The 22,909-nt window shown below is 39.3% G+C and overlaps 1 protein-coding gene across 1 annotated transcript in view; it reads left to right on the forward strand.

Annotated features, from left to right (window-relative positions):
• Positions 1 to 288: 288 nt before the first annotated feature.
• Positions 289 to 22,909, forward strand: part of MAP3K21 (mitogen-activated protein kinase kinase kinase 21) — a 40,966-nt gene continuing 18,345 nt past the window's right edge. Inside the window, exons 1-2 of the mRNA XM_066546770.1 lie at positions 289 to 1,024; positions 18,359 to 18,539. Coding sequence (XP_066402867.1) covers positions 289 to 1,024; positions 18,359 to 18,539 — 917 coding nt within the window. The remainder of the gene's footprint in view (positions 1,025 to 18,358; positions 18,540 to 22,909) is intronic.

Below are 22,909 nucleotides of genomic sequence, written 5' to 3' on the forward strand. Positions count from 1 at the left end.
GCCCCGCGCCACGTGACTGCGGGCGGCCAATGGGCGGGCACGGGCGGGCGGGCGCGGGGCACCGGCGCTGCCCTCCCCGCCTTTCCCGCGCGCGCCTGCGCTCTCCCCACTGGAGCCCCGCGGCGGCGGCGGCGACGACCGGGCCGGGCGGCCCCGCCCCTGCCCGCGCCCCGCCCTCCCCTCCCGCGGCTCCCGCTCGGCGGCGGCGGCAGGTGAGGATGCGGCCGGGCGGGCGCTCCCGCGTCGGCGGCCCTGCTGCTGGTGGCCGCCGGGGCTGAGGTCGCTGCCATGGCTCTGCCGGGCGCCGGGGCGGCGGCGTCCGCCGGTGGCAGCGGGGCTCCGTGCCCGCTGTGGACGGCGCTGTACGACTACGAGGCGAGCGGCGAGGACGAGCTGAGCCTGCGGCGAGGGGACGTGGTGGAGGTCCTGTCGCAGGACGCGGCGGTGTCCGGCGACGACGGCTGGTGGGCGGGGAAGATCCGCCACCGCCTCGGCATCTTCCCGGCCAACTACGTGACCCGCCAGCCCCGCGGTGGAGCGGCGGCGGGGGGCGGCGGGCTGGGGGACCCCGCGGGGAGCCTAACGGAGATCGACTTCCAGCACCTGGAGCTGCAGGAGATCATCGGCGTGGGGGGCTTCGGGAAGGTGTACCGGGCCACCTGGCGGGGCCGCGAGGTGGCCGTGAAGGCGGCACGGCAGGACCCCGACGAGGACATCACGGCCACGGCGGAGAGCGTGCGGCAGGAGGCCAAGCTCTTCTCCATGCTGCGGCACCCCAACATCATCGCCCTGCACGGGGTCTGCCTGCGGGAGCCCAACCTCTGCCTCGTCATGGAGTTCGCCCGCGGCGGATCCCTCAACAGGGCCCTGGCCGCCGCCCCCGGGGCCGCGGCCGCCCGCGGGGGCCGCCGCATCCCCCCGCACATCTTGGTGAACTGGGCGGTGCAGATCGCCCGCGGCATGCTCTACCTGCACGACGAGGCCATCGTCCCCATCCTGCACCGGGACCTCAAGTCGAGCAACAGTGAGTCCCGGGCGGGCCGGGGGGGGGGAGGTGACGAGGGACCTTCGGACGGCGACGGCGGGGGGATGTCCCCGCCATAGGCCGCGGGGCCCGGGGGGTCCCGGCGTGGCGGCGCTGGCCGCGGTGCGGGGGCGGGTGGCCGGGCCTGGACGGGCTCCGTCCGAGAGCCCTGTTCCACCGGGGAATGGATGTCGCAACTCGGGCACCCGGTGCCAGAAGCTTGGGCAAGCGGCAGGTTGGTTTGCCGGGCTGTGAGCTGGCTCCGAACTCGTGGAAAGGTCGGGAGGAACCGGGGGTACCTTCAGCGCACGCAAAGTCCTGCCCCCTCGGAGGGAAGCTCACTGAGAGCGGGATAAAATTCTGTGCGCAGCCACCACAATTGCAAATCTACAAGGCTGTATTTACTCTGATGCGTTGTGTGGTCCTGGCTTTTAAAACTAACCCAAGGAACCAAGCGCCTTGTAAAGAAAAGATTTAATAAGGGTATCACTTCTGTTTCACTGCCGTACAATCGTATGTGTTTCTGGTTTTCACTGCATGCATTTAACATTGATAAAATTTATCCACTTAGTCAACATTGAGGTGGAAAAGACAAGTATCTTAAAACCAGTAGAAGCATTGTTGTTCAGATGTCAGATTTGCTTTCATCCCTTGGCATGGGCAAATGCACCTGCAGGAATGAGGGAGTTGCTCAATTCGTGCTTTATGGCTCCTTGGTCCATCTGACAATACAGAAGCATCTAAGATTTTGACCACTGTGCATTTGGAAAGCTGGATTACTAGAATAGAGTGTTTGTGGCTTGCCGTTATAGTTGTGTTTAGAAATGATGACCTGAAAGTGGAAATCTGTGCATTTCCACAAATATCTGAAACTGTCTCAACTCTTTACTTTTTGTTCTGAATGTTCCAAAAGTGCAGCAATGTGTTAGTCTTTTTTTTTTCAGTTAGGAGACCTTAAGTAGTCCAGCAGAAACAAAAAAGCTTCATTCAAGTTTGAAGCACTTTGTTTAAGAGGCTGTGTGTCTTGAAGGTCACCATGCATGGCCTGTTAAGACAAGGCTCAGTCATGGGACTGACTGTTCTGAGAATACTTTCACTATTTGCTTGATAAAGAAACAACCTAGCTCAGCTGTGTTTGTGGTTCTGTTTGTAGCACGGGTGGTGAACTCTTGGACGTTTAGCATCATAGCCAACACCTTTATTTCTAGCAAGTAGTCTGTAGCCAGCTTGTGCCCTTTTAGTTTGCTGCTGTGTAAGGAATGAGCTGCTTCACCTGGAGTGCTTAGTGGCTCTCCTTAGAGTGGGCTGCTGCGTGCTAGCAGCATGTTAAATGACAGTGACAAGGTTTGTGTCTGAAATAAATTCATAACCCTGTGGTTTAGCATAACACTGTGAGCTGAGTTGAGTACTGCTGAGAACTGATTACCATTGTCATCTTATAGGGGTAATGGCAGAGCATTTAAAAAATATCATTCTGATTATAACCTCAGCTTAGGTGCCTATTCACTGCTTCCATTACTAACTCCTGTTGCAGATGCACTTAACTTGAGCTAGTTAGATCTCTCACCTGTATTTCTTAATCTTAGCAAGATACTTCAAACAAATTTCTTAGTTTGAACAAGTATTGAATATGCTAAATAGAATTATGTCTCTTGATCATCCACCTAAATTATAGTGTTGGAAGACAGTGGTGCACTGCTGGTACCATATACTGCTCAACAACATGAATTTAAAATGACTGCAAGTCATGGCAGTATCCCCTGCTCTGGTAACTCATCCATTCATCGAAGATTTCCCTTCATTCTATTTCTGTAGTCTTTTGCAGTCTTGCACAGTGGGAGTGGAATGCTGCCAGGGTTGAGTGAGCGACTTGCTTGACATGGACAGTAACAGTTCTGCAGTGGCTGCAGCTCCAGACGGGTCCAGCAGCACCCATTCCTCACCTGCTCCTCGCTGCTTTCCAGGCACTGCTGCTGGTGGTGCTTCAGTGCTCGCCCTTAAGCAGCTCTAGGTAGTATATGAGTGTATCAGTTTTGTGCTAACTTAGTTATTTTTGTTAACAAGGATGTTTTTTCTTCCTCAGACAATAAATTGGAAAAATTACTGTCCTTATTATGATATGGTAAGGAATGCTTTTCAAACTATTTCCCCAGCAAGTAGGTGGGAACTAATTTTTCCAGCTGGGAAAGGGAGCCCCTTCTACCAGTGTATTTGATCCAGAAAAGGTATGTGTCTGGGCTTGTGGCTGGCAGGCAATAGCAAGCATCTCAAAGGCAAGCATGTTACTTCTCTCCGTGCAGTTTTATGGAGCTGGGATCTCTGTAGCATATCTGTTGTGGCTTCGCTGATGCCAGATTGACAGGACTGGAGAAGAAGTGCCACAAATGGAAGAGCCGCGAGAGCAGCCAGCTTTTATTAATAGCAGTGACTATCTAGGTTTGAATGCTCTTTTTTTCATGGGCTCTTTTTGGGAGATGGGGAAAAGGTTTGTGTTTCTGCCAGAGTAAGGGAAATTAATAGGTAAACAAAGGTTTTCCATATCAGAAAGGAAAACTAACAAACTTGGTTTTGAGGGCTGAACAGGGAAGTGAAGTGTAACTCATGAGTTTTATTAACAGCAGAGAGAGTTTCTTCAGTTCTGGAGTCCATGTAAAATAAAATTTCAAAAGCCGACAAAACAAAAGTGTTAAGAACGCTTAGCTTTAGATACATGTGATTAAATGAAACATAGTAACTATGATGTCTAATGTTGCCTTACCAGTTGTGGGTGCTTTATAAAACTTTGTATGACTGAAGTTATGAAAGTTTCACTGACAAATATCATGGCCTGTTTTGAGGATAACTTCTCATAAACAGTTCTTACATTCCTCAATACACTTTATAGATTAAAGAAATAATCTAAAAGAAAAGATTAAGAGGTGAACTTTACCTAATCTAAAATACTAATAAAAATCATGGAAGAAAATTCTATTTTGTTCAAGCCATCATTGTTAATAAAGGAATTCTGAATTAATTGATGCTTTAACCGAAAAGGAGATGTCTTAAAAACTGTGAAAATACTTGAATATTTCTAACTCTGTCTTCTGGGTAGGAAGTTGTTCTTGATTAAGCATGCCTGCTGATTATGAAAAAACATTAGGTTTTACTTGAAATAGATGACAGGAATTCATCTACAAGACTAGACATTATAAGTTATGTGTGTCTTTTTACCACATCTCAGCTTTTTTCTGACTCTTTGGAAGGGCAGCTTTTTTTCTCTGAGGGGATGAAATTTCTTGCTTCTGAGCAAGGACACTTTATTAGTTATAAGACCTGTGGTTGTGTAAGGGCTCAGCACAGCCTTCCCAGATTATTCTATCCTGAAGAAAGCTAGTAATATGTTCAGCTAGAGTATGCCACATTTTCACTTTCTGAAGTCAAGGCTAGAGAAAACAGAAGTTTGTGATTCTGGGGTTGATTTCAGACTGTGCACTGCTTCTGCCATTAAAAAATGCACTTTATCTCTAGTATAGCAGCCTTGTGTGCTTGTAGGAAGCATTGGAATAAGTTCAGAATATCTTGCTTATGGCGTAGACCTATCCATGATTACACAGTTGGTTATGTGTAGATTAAGTGTACTAACACAGTACTGATAAAGTGCTCTGTACTCGTCATAGATGGATACGACCAGAAGGGTTTGGTTTGCTGTGGCTTTCACCAGCTCCTCCAGCAATCCAGGGTCCTTTGCAGTCCTCAGCTCTGTGAAGGGCACTGAGTTTGCTTTTTGAAATTGTCGAGGTCAGCTTGAGTTTCAAGGATTGTTGAATAAGGCCATGGAAGTGACAGTGCTAATGAGAACTACTTGGAATCTGAAGGAATCAAACATAGGAGAGGGCAACCCACTGTAAGGTCATGTTCTTCAAACTCGTATAATGAGTAGCAGTTAGAGAATAGAAACCATTTGATTTTAAAACCTTAAAAAGAAGTGTGATATGTTTTGTTGAATCAGTTGCTTTTGATGAGGCAAGGTGTCCTGGAGTTTGTGAAAAGCAAGAACAAATTCTCATAATTTGGAGCAGAATTGCTCAAGTTATGCACCTTTTATTATTTTTTATTAAACACCTTTTAAAATAAGGTGGAGATGTTTTCCAGAATTCATAAAAACTGCTTTCTGTCAAACGTGTCTGTATAGCAGCTTTAGGCTAGCTGCTCTTCAGGGAGAGGAAGAGTAAGAAACTAGAGTTAAGCCTATCTGCCATTTTCTGAACTGATATTATATATTCTGAAATCACTAGGGTGCATAATTTGTCTCTTAACTGTTTTGAAGAGGTTAAGACTTGTTCACATCACAAGTACATCTGTTATTAAATGTTTGAAATGCAGAATCTTGTACAGCTACCAAGAGAATTCAAAATTACATTCAATTACAATTGTCTTTGGTAGTTTTGAGAGAGATGAGAAATGGTTTTTCAGTAGATTGGAGCTTCAGTGTAACTTTCTTTGAAAATAAAGTTCCAAGATGCTCGCTCATGGTAGTGAAAATAGGAGTTTTTTTCTGTCAGCAGCACTATGCCAATTACTGCTCACCTATTGTGGAGTAACAAAACTAAAGAACCTGATGTATTCTGCATCTCAATCTCCTCCTCTTGGCACTCCCATTTGTGGAACTTAGTCTCATACTGGCTTCCACATCTCCAGTGTCCCTGGTGGGCTAAGCCTGGCTGTCCCAAGGTGCCCATCTCCAGTGCTGAGTGACTTGGGCACCTCCTGTAGCATGCTGCAAATGCTGTAATTGGTTTGATGCTGCTTGTAGTGCCTGGCTCGCTGCTAAGCTGCTGGTGGCTGCTGTCTCTGAGGTCTGGAGGGGAGTGGATGTTTTTCCTGGCAGAACTAACTGAAGTTCCTCTGCCAGAAGGCAACCGATTTTTATAAAACCCATAGGAATCAGGTCTCTGAGAATGTGGTATCACTTAGATAAATATCAGTCAGGTAGAATAGTGGGCCAGAAGTTATTTAGCATTTTAAAATCTGTATGCTGTAGTTTTCCATGCTGTCTTCATATAGGAAGTTATGGTACTTAAATGCTTTACATTGTTCTTAATTACTTAAAAATCACATGAAGTTAGAAATTATGCCAGGTGTACCAGGTTCCTATCCCATCTTTGAGAGGCAGTAGCCCTGCCTTGTGCTTTGCTGTAAAAGTAATGCTGCTGCATTGCAACATTAAGAACATACATCCTGAAGCATCTGGAAGTGGATATGCAGGAAGGAGCACTGATTTTTATAACCTTGTTGGTTAAGTATTCTTAAAAAAACCCACAGAAAACCAAAATAAAAACACCTTCATGCAAATATCAGTAGGATTGCAAAATTTCATTAATTTGGGAAACAGTACCTGTTTTGAAGGTTGTGATCTGCTTACAGTTAGCATGCCATTGAATTCCAGTAAGTTTTTCTTTTGAATGTCCTTATGTCACATGAAAGAGTTCTGTGTTTCATGAAAAATTGCTCCCAGTATTTTTTTTTAATTATTTAATGTGTGCTCAAACTATGTAAATAGGGATTCTATTTTTTGAGAGGCCCTGAAGGTTAGCTGAATTCTGTGGGAACATCAAATGCTTAGCAACCTTGAGCTAGAGTATTATCTTTTTCTAGTTCATCAAAGACAATGCTATGTGTTGCACCTGTTTTAATATTCACTTGATATATATGCTTGTTGTATATAAATATGTTGTGTGGTTTGTGTCCAGAAAGATACTGGAATTCAAGAGAGAACAATTTTGAGTAACTGGTTGCTGCAATTGTCTCAATCCACCATAGAAATAACTGCAGTGTTTAAATGTTGTAGAGGCCTAATTTCCAGTTGAAGGATGTGTTTCAGCATTTAAAAATAATATTCAGAAACATTATGATTTTAATACAATATCCGTCAAATGAAATTTTGTGAACTGCTGCTCTGTAACACAATAATTGTCCTGTCTAAGCTTTCAGAGGAGGAATAATATCCAGCAGTTGTTTTGTTTAAAGATGAAGACTTAACTGCAGTAGCCATTTATTTCACCTCAATTACCATCTTCTAAATTTGCTTCTGTTTGATGTTTTTCTATGTCTCAAGTCTGGACACTAACAGGTGGAAAAAATTGCTCATTAATTTAGAACAACGTCCCTCAAACTTAACAAGGCTGAAGTATATTTACATGTAGTGCTTAATGCTGAAAACAAGACTCTAGGCTGAAACACTAGGTATATGTAATTTGATTAATTAAAAACTCATGAACTTTTAATACCCCTATTTATAATACATTTTAAATTCAGACTTTCATTTTAATGTTTTCCCAGCTATGTCCATCTGACAGCTGTAGAGAGTTGTTTCTTATTTGGTGTTGAGACCGCATCTGTAACAGGTCGGATTATTTAGTCCAGAATAATATTGCTTTGATCTTTCTCTGGATCTAACTTGGTTTTTCATGTCTTTCTTCTCTCTCTCTTTGTTCTGTCATTGTATAACACCAAGTGATCTGGTTTACCACTTTTGGAAGATTGGTTTTTGTCTTGTCTTTTTTTTTTTTTTTTCTGCTTTGTGTTATACTCATTCCTAGCAGGTTTCTTAAGGACTTTGATTTGCACCAGGGTTTCTGGTGACCTCTTCATGGAGAATGTGGGAGTCACATTCTAGTCTGTATGTTCTATTTGCTCACTGTTTTTGATGATAAAGAGTTCTGTTTTGGGGTAGCATTATAAATTGAAGTGTAGGACTTTGGATTAGAGTGTTTTTAGTATTTGTGTATTAAAGACTCCAAGCATTATTTGGCTCATTTTTTTTTTTAAAGCTGGTACTCTAAAGATAGGCTCATATACCTTTTTGCCTCTGAAAATTGTACTGAGCAAGCAACCTAGTTCCACAAAGGCCAATAGAAAAACAGACAGCTAAACAACTCCCATTAGCTGTTATAAAAAATTGTATAAGTATTTTGTTCACTCCTCTAAACAGTGAAAAATAATTTTAACTGCTGAACATAGCACTTCTTAAATGAGGTATTGTACTTAATCTCAATCACACTTTGCAGTTTGTTTATTTTAGACATTGTTGGTGTTATCCAAACATTAGAAGAAATTGAGATATAACTGAGTTTTCAGTTACAGATTATTCCCCCGTCCCCATTGGAGCTGCAGGGACAGGGCATGTTTTTGGACCCTGTAAGCAAATATTAAAAGTTCCACGAAAATGTTCTGCAACCTCAAAAGAATAGAGAAGTAACACATCACTGAACTGTATTTGGATGTTGAATGCTGTTTTGTGGTTTGTTTGACCTTAGAAGAGAATGGCTTTTTGTTTGCAATCCGTAAGTTTTCTTACCACTGAGTATGAGCTTTCTTCTAAACTTGCTTCAGTGTTGCAAGTTCTGAAACAGGCTGACCTTGTGTGATAGACATTTGCAAGGAGTGGGTGCAGCATAGGGTAATTTCTGGCCTTGAAATTTATTTCTGATTATTCGTTAAAATTTAAGGCATTAAAATTTGTTTCAATAACTTTCAGTAATAATGCTTCTAAAATGCAGATATTTTTCTTTTTTTTTTTTTTAACTTTGGGATTGTTTTGTTTATTAGAAGCAGAATTAGGACATTGAAATAAATGTAAATACAGATGATACATAGATACAAACAGATAAATACGAAATTACTTGCCTGTCTATATTCATGAGCAGTACAAAAATAACAACTGGTGTAACTTACATTCCTGGATTGACAGCTTTAAACTACATGTTTTCATCACTTTTATCTTGCTTTGACCATGTTAATAAGAGCTTACCTCAATCCACTCACTGAAAATTAAGTGGATGTTTAAATTTTAACCCTCTTACTGTATGTTAAATTAATGGATTAAATATGCAAAGTTGGAAAAATTACATATATGTATAATGTCACCACAGAAGTATTCTTCCTTCTTGGAGCTTCCTGCCAGCTTTAACCTTTTTTGTGTGGGGTGGGGGTCATAGCTCCAGTTAAATCAGTCCTAGACATGCCAGTGTTGGCTACATAATCATTCTTTGTTCTCTTCACAGTGACTAAAATCTGTGTTTTGGCAGGTGTACTATTAACTCAGAGCTGATAAGACGGCCCTCCCTCTCCAAAATGTAGGAGTAAATGCTTCATTGCTGTGGTTCATTATGGGACAAGTTAACCCTTGGAACTGGTTATATTTTAGTTCTGAATGTTCAGGCAGTTTTTTGATTTTCTTTTCTATTAGGATTAGATGTCACTGTTCTTCCTGAAGTTAATTGCTTTCTTTTTTCCCTGTATTATGTAGAAAGGAAAAATATTGTACTTTTTAACTCATTGCTTAATGTTACACTATTGAGACAAACAATCAGCTTTCCCTTTCATTTTCTCTTCTGAAGAGAAGGACAGCACTGTCAAGTTTGCAGAGTTCTCATTTCAAAATAAGTGTTTTCACTTTGCTGTTCTTGAAAATGCATTTAAATGTGTTTTTTAAAAAGTGGACTCAAAAATTGTCTGGTTTTTTTCTGCTTTGTTTGGTAGGTAACAGGTTGTTTTTGTTGTTAAAACAGCAAAACTCTTTCAAATATTTTTTATAAAATAAGCTAACAACCTAAAAATTCTTTATAAAGGGTAACCTATTAAGATTCCTCATAGAAATTTGGTTTCATGTTTCATGTTAACTGATGAGATTCTAACTCAATGACTAAACCTGACTAAGTATCTACAACCAGAATTTGGATTCGTAGCAGCTGGCATCTTCAAAGGGACCCAGGAGGGTTTTTATCAGTTTATTTAATGGGTTCTTTCCAATAGTAGATTTTGTCAAAGAGGATTTTATAATGTAAAAAACATAGTAAAGCTGGATCCATCTTTAAATCTCTGACTAAAACTGGATGTAAAAGGGTTGACCTGTTTCTGTTGCTTGACTTCCCACTTGTTGCAACAGGTGCCACATGGCTTCCTTGGGCAGCTGTAGCTGCATGAGGAGGCTTCCCCACCCACCTCCCACTTGTCAGCCAAGTCTACACATCTCAGTCTCTGCCTGTGTGGTCAGTAGGTCAGGTTAAAGCTTTGGAGAGATTCAGCAGGAAACTACTCTAGGCTGGTTTATTTGCAGGCTTCATTTCTTGCTGAGCTGTCTGGCTGGTTGAGTCTCCCAAGACTACCCAGCTGCTAGACTCAGTCTGGGGGGAAAAAGCTGTAGAGGGTGAGGGGCAATCAATGAAGAGGAGGTTAAGCTAAGTATTTCAGTGGCAGCAGATTCTTACTGTCTTGGTTGTGACATCAGACTACACCTCTTTACTTCAGCTTTGCTAGTAAGTCACCTTTAAAAGTAGAATGTCTTTTTAATTTTTTAGATATGTATCTATGTATTTCTATTAAACTTTATTTCATTTTGATGTGACTCTTTTTTGTATTAAATATTCTAATTTCAACACATCAAATGCACCTTGAGATAAGTCACAAAAAATAAAGCAACGAGGAAGTTCATAATTACGGCGTGTAATGTGGTATGATCAGGAAAAGTATGCCAACTATGTAAATACTTCCGTGTACTCAGAAGCTGTGTATTCTTCTGATTAGCTTGAAATATCAAACTGCATCGAGTCATGTTCTATTGACTTCAAAAAAATAACTATAAATCCGAGCCAAATTTGAATGAAATATTCATAGCTTCAAAACAAAATATTGAAAAGGTGATTTGACTAATGATAGATAACTTAAATTGTTAGTTCTGAAGGAAGGTAACATCTGCCAGCTCTTGCCACTGGATGCCATTTGTGAGATTATAAACCTCATCTGCCTTGCCTGTTGAATTCTGTATATTGTATGACATATATTGATTTAGGGAATGGCCAGGTCTTAAATTCAGGGTAGGCAGGAAATTAATGTTTTCTCCAAGTTTCTCTTGGTGGAAAGTGTACCTGATGTATTATATATTGACAAGGACTTTTTATGCAGTTTGAACATAATAGCTTTAGTTTGCCTTATATTTTGGGGGTTTTTTTAAGACTAGGATGAAGTTCCTTAAAAAAATAAATCACTTCTATAAAAAAGATGGTATACTTTAAGGAATGGATTCAGAGCCACTTTATTCTGCTGAGTTTGAAACTAGAACATTATCTAACTCGGGAATTCACAACCTAACTGTTATCCTTGTCATCTGCCTCCGTTTTGGTCACTTTTTTTTGGTTCTATTTTTGGGGCTTTTTTCCTTCAGAGTTGCCTTTTAAAAATAGCAAGCGAAGAAAGTAATTGCTGTTTCAAACAAGTGAGGGAGTTCCTGGTAGATAGAACAGAACTGAATGTTTTGAGTTTTAAAGCTAAGTTTCAGTATTGACTGATTTCCATGTAATTGTGAAATTACAGAGGAATTGCTTTAATGAGGTTGTTTTTTCTTAAATTTAGTTTTTTAATAGGAGAGTTAAGTTTAATATTTTATTAAAGAGAACTTGAGAATGTTGTGTCCAGTCTGCTTTTGATTTTTTGCTGATGTAGTATCCAAATCCTGCATTTTTCAGAATTTACTGCTGATCTAGTGTTTAAATTATGATTATTTGAATGTCTAATTATAAATGCTTGTTACCTCTAGTACTTCCTCTTACAGCACAATAGAAAATTCTGTTTTGCATTACAGACCTATCTGAAGAGCAAGTGAGGCACAAATGGCATGCAGTAAAGTAACTTGCAGCATCTGTAGTCTGTGCCAATAACTTGTTAAAACTGCTTCTTTCTCTCAAGTTTCCATTTGCCCAAAGTTGCTTTAATAATAGTTATTAAAGATGTGAAGGGGAAGCAAAAAATGGTGATGCAAGGTGTGTTGGAGCTGTTGAAATCTCTTGTCCCTTTTCCTCTCTTTCCTTCTCCCTCCATTTTCTTCAGAAGGCAGGTGACTGCTAGTCATTCTTATCCTTTGGTGCTTTTCTTTTGCCACATACCCTACTGTGGGCTGTGCTTTTCTTATGAGGTTGATGTGTATTTGTCAGTTCATGATGTCAAGGACTTTTTGTGTCAAGTCTTGTCTTGTTTTGGCTTTTGGCTTTCCAATGGGGAGCACTTTGTTCAGGATTTTTTTTAAATTTTTTTTTTAGTATATGTTGGCTCCTTTGAGGTACATTTTTTGGACTGTTGGTTATTTTGGGTTTTTTTAAGAGAAATGCATTTAAGAACAAAGTGCTCCTTTCAGGTAAGTGTGAAAATTAAGAACTCGTTATATTCCTGCTGTAAAGGGACATAGATAATAGAGCAGCACAGTATCCATAGAATAAAAAAGTCTCCTGCATATGTAATCAGTGTTTAAAGGATAAAATTCCCTTGCTGATGGTGACCTGTGAACTTAATCCAGTGAGACAATCACAATCTGACAGATACTAGCTACAGAGATAGCAGAACCCATCCTGAGAGCCCATGGGAGAAAAGGAAGGTATTTAAGGAGTGGTGCTGCATGGGCAAAAGTATCAGCTTTTTTATGGACAGAAGAGTTTCTGATCAGTTAATGTTTTCACTGACATATTTAATTTGCACACCTAATTTTTTTCACTGTGGTAATGAATCTGCAGTTTAAAACCTAGATGTGGCTTCTACAGGCAATGTTGGCATTTTAATTTCCAATTACAATCGGAGCCAACTAACAATTCCAAATGATGGAGGTGGGTCTCTTAATATGGACAAGGTATTGTGTTTCATTAATTGAATATACAACATTTAATAAGGTTTTTTTCTGCCTGTTAGTCCCCATATAAAGATGCAGGGTCACCCTGCTGGTTTTGCATGTTGATTTAGTGAACTAACAGGAACCAGATTTGCTTGCAAACAGTTCAAGAGGGAACTGACTGGGTGCAGGGGGAACAGAGACAGTAGCAGCATTGTCTGGACAATTTCTATTTGCAAGTAGAGTTGTACAGCATAAGAACTTTCTTTCCTCTATAGTATTCTCTAAGAATGACTTTATCACTGGTGGTAAATGTAGTGGATATGTAGGCATTCTCACCTATAATCATAGTAACTTAAATAGCTGTGGTATTTAATAGCTTATATTTGTAAAACCTATGATAGTCACTGCAGATAAAGTAGCAAGAAATGGTTGGTAGCAATTGACTAACTTGGGAAAATAAGGTTGCTTAATGTTTTATTTTTAGTACTAACAAAATAGGTAATATAAAGGGGGTATAATAGAAAGTACAAAGATGATAGGAGGGGTAGAATGGTTTTCACTATTTCAGGATGATTATTTTTTAAGTTTAAGTGTTAGAAGGTAGTTTGAATTCAGTACATTTCAACTACTGAAAAGGTGTTCCATCCTTTGCCTTGGCTTCTCTCAGAATACCTTTTTTGCTTAACTATTTCATATGTATGGTAACTGAAAAAAGTCACCTGAAAACACTGGAATGCATTGTTCATGCAATAAAATTGACTTGAACTGTACAAAGTCTTTGGATTTAAAAAAAAAAAAAAATTCACCTGAAGTGTTGTCTTAAATGGGAACTTTGGCTAGATAAGATTGGAGAAATACAATCTATATGTACTTAGAATCAAAAAGAAAACTAACACTGTAGGAAATAACCTGCTTTAAAAAAGTAGCATTGAAGATCTTAGTTCTAGGTACAGGTTTTCTAAATGTCTTTCCTAAAGTGTCTGTCCAGGCCTCCCTCAGGCTTGCTGTAAATACTGCTTCTTAAATTATATTAATTTTAACAAATAAAAAGGAGAGAAGCTGAGGCAGGAATGTGAGCCTTTTATTAGAATTATGCTTTAAACAAAGTGCTTGCAATTTAAATTAGTACTTCTGGTTCTTCTCTAGGCTTTCAGCTTAGTCTTGAAAGTAGCACTGGGGGTGTCATTCTGTACCTGAGTTTGGCAGATGTGCACCCCCAAGAATCTGGTTTGTCTAAATGTGCTCTGTTCTGTTATTTCTGGCTTATCGGTCTATATGTAGGCTCTTGCTTATTTTTAACTTTTCCCCAAAAAATTTCAACCCATGCTCAAATGAACAGAGAATGCAGTTGTTGTTCAACTCTGACCAGACTTTGTCTGCTACTTTATGTATATCTCACCTTTTGCTCACCTCAAAAAGGGCTTTACTGCCTGTGTGGAGAGTTTGGAGATGGGACTGATGGAATGGGAATGGCACAGGAAAAGGAGTGGCACCTGGGAGCATTTGAAGGGAATTTTCCTGGAACCTGTGTGTACTTTTCAAGCCTAAATTCTGTGCCTTTCTTGACTAAGATCACCTTGTATGGAAACAGTAGTGGTGTGGCAAAGAATTGCTGCTGGGTCTGTTTTAATTAGAGGAGCACAGACTTGGGAAGTACTGGCTGGCTCCATGGCAAAGTGTTAGATTTTGGTTTCTAAGAGTGTGCAAAACATCTTACCTGCATACTGTTACACCATGAAATATTTGCATTGTGCCATTAGATCAGTAGAAGAATATTCCAGCTATAACAATGATAGTGCAGAAAGCAAGAAAGATTAATGGCAGTAGTATTTCAGGGACCATTAGGTTTAACAGGAATGTGTGTTTGATCTTGCTTCTTTTTTGAGGAGTGAACTCTGCTTTACACTGCAGAGGTCCGAAATGGGGATAGGAGAAAAGAGGCAATAAAATTCCTTACTCTGATAACTCCAGATCTAGAACTGAGTTTAATCAGAAGTATACCTGTAAGATGGACCAGCCAGAGCACTTAGGAAAATATTTTGTTGTTAAGAGCACCAGTGCTGTAGGTCTGCATTCTGTTGTTAGGTACGGGTAACTTCTGTTCTCATAACTTCTCTAAACCTTTGTTTAGCCTAGCAAAAAGGACAAGCTCTTCTGATTTTATCTATGTAAAAGACATTACTAGATCCTAACTATTCTATTTTCTATGTCTGCTTCAGTTCCTGGTATTGGACATGCATGTGCAGGTTTAGTCATTCAATATTTCATATGAGGTGTTATGCTTTGTAAAATTCTATTGATTGCTCCCTGTTTCTACTGAACTAAGCCTTCTTTAGTGACTTTTAGAATTGAACTACTTGCACAGCTACATACATATAGCTTGCTAGTTTTCCATTAGCCAGAACAGCCAGGCATTTCTTCTTCCTTCTTCTCTTTCTTATAGCTATAGATTTTACGAATGATCTTATGCAAACTTGCATATATTTTAGTATGATGGTCAGTTCTTTCTTAGAGTGGGCACTACCTTCTGACTGTGCTGCCCAGGGAGGTGGTGGAGTCACCATCTCTGCAAATGTTCCAGAAATAAGTGGATGCGGTACTTAGTGCTGTGGTTTAGTTGACATGGTGCTGTTTGGTCAAAGGTTGGACTTGATGATCTTGGAGTTTTTTTCCAACCTTTATGATTCTAAGTATCTTATCTACCACTTTTAATACCAGTTTACTGCACAGCACTTCATTTTTGTCTCTGACTTACCTGGCTTTTATCTTTAACTCATTAATTTATATTTCAGGAATTATTGAAAATAACATCTCTTTGTTGCCCTGCTGTAAATATTTCTGGGCATGCGGTGTCTCATGTATTCAAGGAGTGCCTGTTATATGTCACCCAAGACTTTGCTCTGTGATGTTAATAAGTTTGCTTTCCCCTTGATCTCATTGCTGAAAGGTAGAGTCACAAAGAGAGATGTAGTAATTCAGAATTTAGTTGAAAATGGTGTTGCTGGTAGAAATCATATGCAACCTTAGACTACTTGGTCATTTTTTTATTTCTGGCTGGAATGTTTGGGTGAGGATCCAGGGTAGAGGATTTGGCCCAAACTTTATCTCCTTCGATTTTGAATCATTCAGAAACATAGTATCTGGTTTTGCTTATGTAAAAATGAACAGGGTGTTAGATAAACATCCTTATCCTATGTCCTACTTACATGTAAATAAGTAAGCACATAGGATTTTCCTGCATTTCTGCATACCTAATCTAATCTGTGGGTGTTGGTGGGTTTTGTTTTCAAATAGTCTTTGCACATCTAAATATTTTGGGCTGTGCTTGCCAGGAGCAAAGCTAGAATGTAAATGTGAACTTCATTCTTCGTGGAAAATAAAAAGTCTGAAAAACATTGAAGTAAACCCAAAAGTGTTAAACTGGCTCTTGCCCAACTTAACATTGCACATATATTGGAGCAAGAAAAGACAATTTAAAGGTTTGGAAAAGGGAGCAAGGAGGATGCTGAGTTAAGAGGGCAAACTGGTGATCACAAAATAGTTTCTCCCAGTTAGCAACCAGCAAGGGCCAGGAAGCTCTGGAAGAGGCAGAAAGATGCTATAGTGAAGGTTGCTAGGCTACTCCAAGGTAAGCTCTTACAGAGTGCTACTCAGCTATGCTGAGCATTTTTACTGCCCAGCTGCTAAGCAGTGTGTGTGTGGTATTGTTTGCCTGGCTACCAGCCGGAAAGGGAAGTTTGAACTGCTAAGAAATGTTGTCCCTTTGTAGGATGAAACTTGGTCACGTGCCAGTTATTACCTTTTGCAAGACTGACTGTTTTTGGTTTCGGTCACATTGACTGACAAGGAATGTCAGGAATTCTGCTGAACATGTTTGAAATAGAACAGCAAACAATAGGTCTTTGTTTCAAGTATAAAAGTATAAAAACTTGCATGAATTTAACCTGTTCTGGTGGTTCTCATTGGTGAGCTCTTGGTTTGTCTCTACCATTTTGGCCTTCATTTTTCTTGCTCTGTTAAGAAGCTTATTGGAAAAGGAATGTGGGTTCTTTTCCTTTTATCTGGATTTGATGTAATTTTTGAAATATTTGTAAGAGTTAATCTCTGCTAGTAAGAATTATTTCTTTCAATTGCAAGTGTGAGGTCATCAGTTTTTCTTCTGTAAGGGAGGGTAAGTCTTTGTCTGCTTTTTTGTTAATGGGTTTCCTGTACTGTGTTTTGCTCTACGTACAGGTAGAAACCACATATTTATGCTTCTTACATATAGTTTAATTCTTGGTCTTTGTCCCAGGAGATCATTTTAACAGAAAGTTAAAACTGACAGTTGCTCTCTCAAACAGTGACAGAGGAACTGAATATGGAATTTAAATTATGGTGCATTAAAATTTTGATTCCTTTCCATCAGTTATCTCCCTGCTTGTGAGCTCTAACACAATTACCTACTTCTATTCTTGTAACACTGTTTCCTGAAGAGGTGCTACAACTCTGTCAATAATGTCTCATGAACAAGTCAGGCACTGTAGGATGCAACAGCAAAAAAAGGATAACTTACTCCTTAACATTCATGAAGGTGCAGTGTGTATAATGTAAAAGGGACTGGATCCAAGTCCAGTGGCCTGTTGCCAGCAGGGAACTCCTAAGGCAAACTAATTTCCCTGGCATATAGTTTCCCAACTTTGTTCTGATTTGTGGCCCAGGGATTTCATGAAACTAAATGAACTTTTTTTGATATAAATTCCCTATATCAAGTTGACTTGTGTGAATTTGTGGAGATGCTTTTTAAATCTATGATAAATAATAATATTCACATACCATGCCAAGAATTCCAAAGTTCAGAATCTTGCTGCAAAGTTCACCTGTGTGTTGTGTGAGCGACTGACACGTGTTTGATTCTCATCTGCTAGTTTTACCCAGTGGTGTCCATTTCATGTAGTGAGAAACTTTAAACAATTATTATGTCTAGTTTTCTTCATTAACAAGGCATTGTTATATAGATTTTTGTTTGTAAATGTTTCTTTTCCTAGGGGAATGCTAGGAAAAGGCTTCTTGTCTATTAACCATTCCTTGTAGCTGTGGTTATGTTGTTTTGAGTACCCTGCTCGTGTCCATCCTCTCGCCTCTTTCAGTTGTTACAGGCTTTCAGAGATGAGTAGGGGCCAGGATGGAGTGCACTATTAAGGATGGATTTTATACTGTGACATAATACTGCTTTGTTTTATTATTATTTTATAAGAATTCTTAACATTTGTTTTTTGTTTACTACTGCTTCTGGTTTTATTATTCCAGAATCTTGTTGCAAAGTGGATAATTTTCTGACAGTCTGTCATCATCTGGGATTATTAGGATTTTGGGCTGACTTAAATTATCTGATTTACTTTCCATCTCCAGTGTACTTTTTGTGCTAATTTAATATATGCTCCTACATAAAAATAATAATTTATTTTAATATATATTTTTAGCATAATAATATATGCTCCTGCGTAAAAAGCTCATGACACTGTAGATGTTTCTTGCTTCTGTAGCTTGGAATAGCTTAAAATTATCAAAAAACATTTTCATGCAGATAAAAGTTGCAGTAATATTTTCTCAACACTAAAAGTAGACAATTATCTGTGCAATACAAGTTGTATGTGAAATTAATAACAGAAATGTATTTTTTTATTGCCATTCCATTAATTTACAAACTCTATCTTTTGCAGTTTTATTGCTGGAGAAGATGGAGCATGATGACATTTGTAATAAAACTCTGAAGATTACAGACTTTGGTCTGGCTAGAGAGTGGCACAGAACAACCAAAATGAGTGCAGCAGGAACTTATGCATGGATGGCTCCAGAAGTTATCAAGTCCTCCATGTTTTCTAAAGGCAGTGATATTTGGAGGTAAGAAGTTTTTCTGCTGAAGACCATGTTCAGTGGAACTGTGTTGAGGGTTTTGACAGAATTTTTTTGGTGGTTTGCTAGGTTATTGCCTCAACATATGGCTAGTTTAGCTCTTCTAAGAAACAAACACATTTTAAAGTATCTACTTCAGTTGTTATACCTTTTATTATCCATTATTTACAAACTGGGGGCAGAAGAGGGAAAACAAAGAATTTTTTTTTTTAAAGCAAGCTCTCATTAAGAGAAGCTGTTAAAATATTTGTTAGTTAATATACCCAAGTGTTTCTCTGGAGTCTTAATATAAATAACTGGATGCTCTTGATACATTATTGTATGATTGATCTCTTTTTGGTAGGTTTATTTTATATTAGATGTCTGAAAACTCTCAATCTGTTTAAAAATGGGACCAACCAATTATTGCCTTATATGACTGATAAATAATAAGGTTCAAACCAGAACTTTGCCAAGTGTTAATTTGAATTAATGCTGTTTTTAGGAATCTGGAATGTGGTTGTGTGTAAAAGTTAATACTAGGTTGAAGCTTCTACATTTACAGAGATTTTGCTTCCAGTAGCTGGATTAAGGAAAGTATATTCAGCACAAATTTGTTTTAACTTGCTCTCTAATTTTAAAGGTGGGAAATGTCCTGTGTTAAATTTGTGAATTTCTCATTTAAGATGTTATTGTGGATAATATAAATAATATGGCTCTCACTACTGATTCTATTTTTGAGTGGTGTAGTGTGGGATACATGTAGTGTAGAAAGGTAATTTAAACTTTAATTTTAATTTAGTTCTGGTTTGTGAGTGCAGAAAAGCAGTGATTGCACAAGAGGCTCTAAAAGCTGCTGTGCCCCACCTTGAAAAGTCTGCACTTCCTTTCTTTTTGCTATGTTTGCTCTGAAGGGTCCAAGATAGCTGTTCGGGGAAGGAGAGGAGGACTTTAATCTGTTTTCTCCTGCTGCTTTATGCATGTTCTGGATTGTATAATTCTTAAATAGGGTTCTGTTTTGCTTAAATGCATGATATTCTACAGCATGAAGTAATACTTTTGGTATTCTCGTGGTGATTCTGTATCTGCACTGCTGTTTTGTGGCACTCATTTGTCTTGTCTCTGGAACCAATTCTGTTTGCATTAGTCTCAGTTGATGCCCAGTTGGGAAGCATCTTTAGCCTCATTCTTTTTTTGGTTTTTTCCATTCTTTCTTACTTTTTTCTTTTTTTTTTTTCTTTTGCGGGATGGAGGTTGGGTGTAGGCGTTTCCCTAATCAGCTGTATTCCATGCTTAATTACAGGTCCTGTCCAGTCTTGTTGCTGTGATTTTAGGTATCTGAGGGGGTATGCTTTGGTGCAATTATTTTATATTCTGCTGCAACATTAGTTTACATTTTTGGAACCTACAGTATTTCTCTTCTTCGCCTTCTCTTCTGCACGCCTCTCTTGTAAAAATGTAAGTATTTAGTTCAATGATGGAAGTCTAACAGGAGAGGTTTTTAAGTAGAAAGGCTGTGTTTTGCAGTATAGTTTAGACCTTCTTAGCTTCTAAACATTTTCTGCTCACTGCACCTTGATCTATTCTGTTGCTTATCTTTACTCTTTCTTTAAAAGAAAAGCAAATAAAGAATATCGTGGTTACAGGAGTGGTTTTTGTTTTAAAAAGCCTTCAGGTTACCAATTTAAGTATATGGGTCTCTCTAAGACAGGAACACAGTATGTTTCAGCAAATTTCTAAATCTCAGTTACAAATACTGAGTGCTGAGGCTCTGAATGAAATCTGCAGACCTCCTATTAGGAAATAAGAGAGCAATCGAGGCTGCTCAAGTTGAGGCAACTTACACTTCCAGTTAGTCTTCCAGAATCTGCCAGTGCTTGGAAATGTTGTGGGAGTATTTTCATGCAGAGCCTTCCAGGCTGTATGTTCTCAGGTGTCATCCTAGATAGCAGAGCTAGTGCTTTCCAGGCCCTGCACGTGTATCCTTTTGCTTTCCAGACCGGAGCTTCAGCTACTCTATTTATTTTACTCTGGCGCATGCTTCCAAATTCCCAAACAAGAATTCTACTCTTCCAACCCTACCCTTCCATGAATCATCACACAATTCTGAGTGGTGTGTCAGTATTGGTTTTGTGTGGAGCCTGAAAATGCAAATATGCCCACGGATTTCCAAGTGCTGATGGTGTTCTTCAGCAATGGTCTTTAGAGTAACGTGTGTCCTGGTTGTACAAGCCCTTGGCAAAGCCAGGAAGCATCTACTGTAAAGCAGAATTAGCAGTTGCTTTTGCCTGGAACATCTGTATAAATTTGAAGTGATTCATGTAGCAGGGCTTAGTAACCTCTGCTCTAGAAGATGGATTGTAGAGTAAAATAAACTTTGAGAACCTTACCTTCAGATTTTCAGCTCCTAAAGTATGTAAAATCAGCAAGTTTTCACTGAAGTGAGATGTAGTAAGGCTTAAATCACATTTGATTGAAGGAAAAATTATTTTAATAATGAAAATACTTAACATAGTTTTGGAGGTGTATTCATTTTTGTGGTTTGAAAATTTGTATTTCAATTACACGGTTGTGGCTTTGCCCTTTGCTTATTATGGAAAAGGACATGGCTTTTGTTCTTTAAAAAAAAGCTGTTTCTTAGAAGCTCAGGCTGTATGTGTAAGACAAGTGTATGTGAGCTGGTGAAATTTAATACACTAAGTAGCTACTTGTGTAGTTGAGAGACTTGAAAAGTAGTTGTTTTCCTAGATAATGGCAGATTAGTACCTCCCTAGTAGTAGTTAAAAACTACTATGCTGAAGTAGTTAAAAACTCCAGAGTATCAAGACCATAATGTCTTCAGGCTTCCTCCTTGCAGTTTTTCCCCCTACAATGCTGGTTCTTGGTACTTGAAGTTAAGACTGCTTTCATTAAAAGGCTGTTAATGTGTTGGTCTGTTTAAAACTTTGCAACCACCTTCTTGGCACTGTTGAGAGCTCTTTAAGATTAAACTTTTTTATAAGGGATGCCTTCTTTTTAGTTAATGTTTTGCTTATCTTCAGAGTTCATGCTAAAATATCTATGGAATAGTCTAAACAAGGAAATTATTTTAATTTAGAACAGTCTGTACTTGCTGAGAGATTTTTTTTTAATGCTTTCTCCAAAGACACAGATGAGCTGTAGTTCAGGAAAATTACTCCATCGGGCATAAAATGTGTATGTACCACAGGAAATGTTGTATTCATTATGGTCAGAATACCACTGTTTTAAAGCAAATTGGAATTCATTATTTTAACCTTCTTTGAGTATGCAAGCAAATGCAGAAATTAGACCAGAAAAATCAGGAAGAAATTAAGAGGCCCACGACTTTTTAAATTCCTTTTTCTTCTGGCTGCAGGTGTAGACTGTTTTCTTCAGCTTTTGAGCACTGTAAATTCGTTAGTTTTTAAGATTTATGAGATGCAAAAATTCTCAGACAAACAGACCATAGACAACAAAGTACTGCTGATATTTGTGCTGATATTGTGTCGTTTTCTGTTTTATTATTTATTAGAGTGATGTTGTAAGGTTTTGTATAATACTGACTGACTTCTTCTCGTTAAGCAGACAGTGATAGAAAACCTTGACTGGTGTGTGTTCTTCTCCCTGTTGCATCTGACACCTCCCCTTGAGGTGTCATTTCTAGTCCTAAGGAGTGCATAGCCCTCACTGCCTCAGTGCAGAATGCGTTTCTTCTCGTGTTGGAGAGTTCAGTCTAGTCCTACAAAACTTGCAGGTGGTTTCTTTTCACACTTGGAGAGAAAGGCAAGAGCAATAGTTTGTATTCTGTTTTTTCCTTTGCCTGCTCACTTCACTATTCAAAAGCAGCAATAGGTTGTCCTTTGTATCCTTGTTCTACAGGTAGTGGTTCCCTGGCAGGAAGAGAAGTGGAGGGGGCATGGGGGATGAAGAGAGGAACAAAAACCAAATCCAGTCATAAAGTCCACTTTGGGCTAACATTCTGAAAGGAGTAATTCCCACTTCCACAAAAATGACTGTGAAAGCTGTCATTTCAGTGGTGGTAGAATAGGAGCTCTAGAGCCACAGCAGCCAGGGTGCTGTCCCTGCCCTTTGTAGGGGCTTGAATAATTTGAACAAGCCAAGAACTGGACATAGAAACCCAAAGAAGGTAAAAGCAACAACCAGCTCTTCTTTGAGTGGAGAGCATTGCAGAAGTTCTTATGGTTATTGTCGCTGTAATAGGAGTTCCTGTGATTCTTGATTTCTGTACCTGACACTGAGAAAAGATCTCTTCATGCCACCACCTTTTGCTGAAAACAATGTTGTTTTGCTTGGATTTTGTGGGTGGGATTTTTTCTAGTATGGAGAAATTCCATGTGTGTGCATGAAATAATTTCTCA

Source organism: Molothrus aeneus, chromosome 3, assembly GCF_037042795.1.
Source record: "Molothrus aeneus isolate 106 chromosome 3, BPBGC_Maene_1.0, whole genome shotgun sequence".
NCBI classification, from domain to species: Eukaryota; Metazoa; Chordata; class Aves; order Passeriformes; family Icteridae; genus Molothrus; species Molothrus aeneus.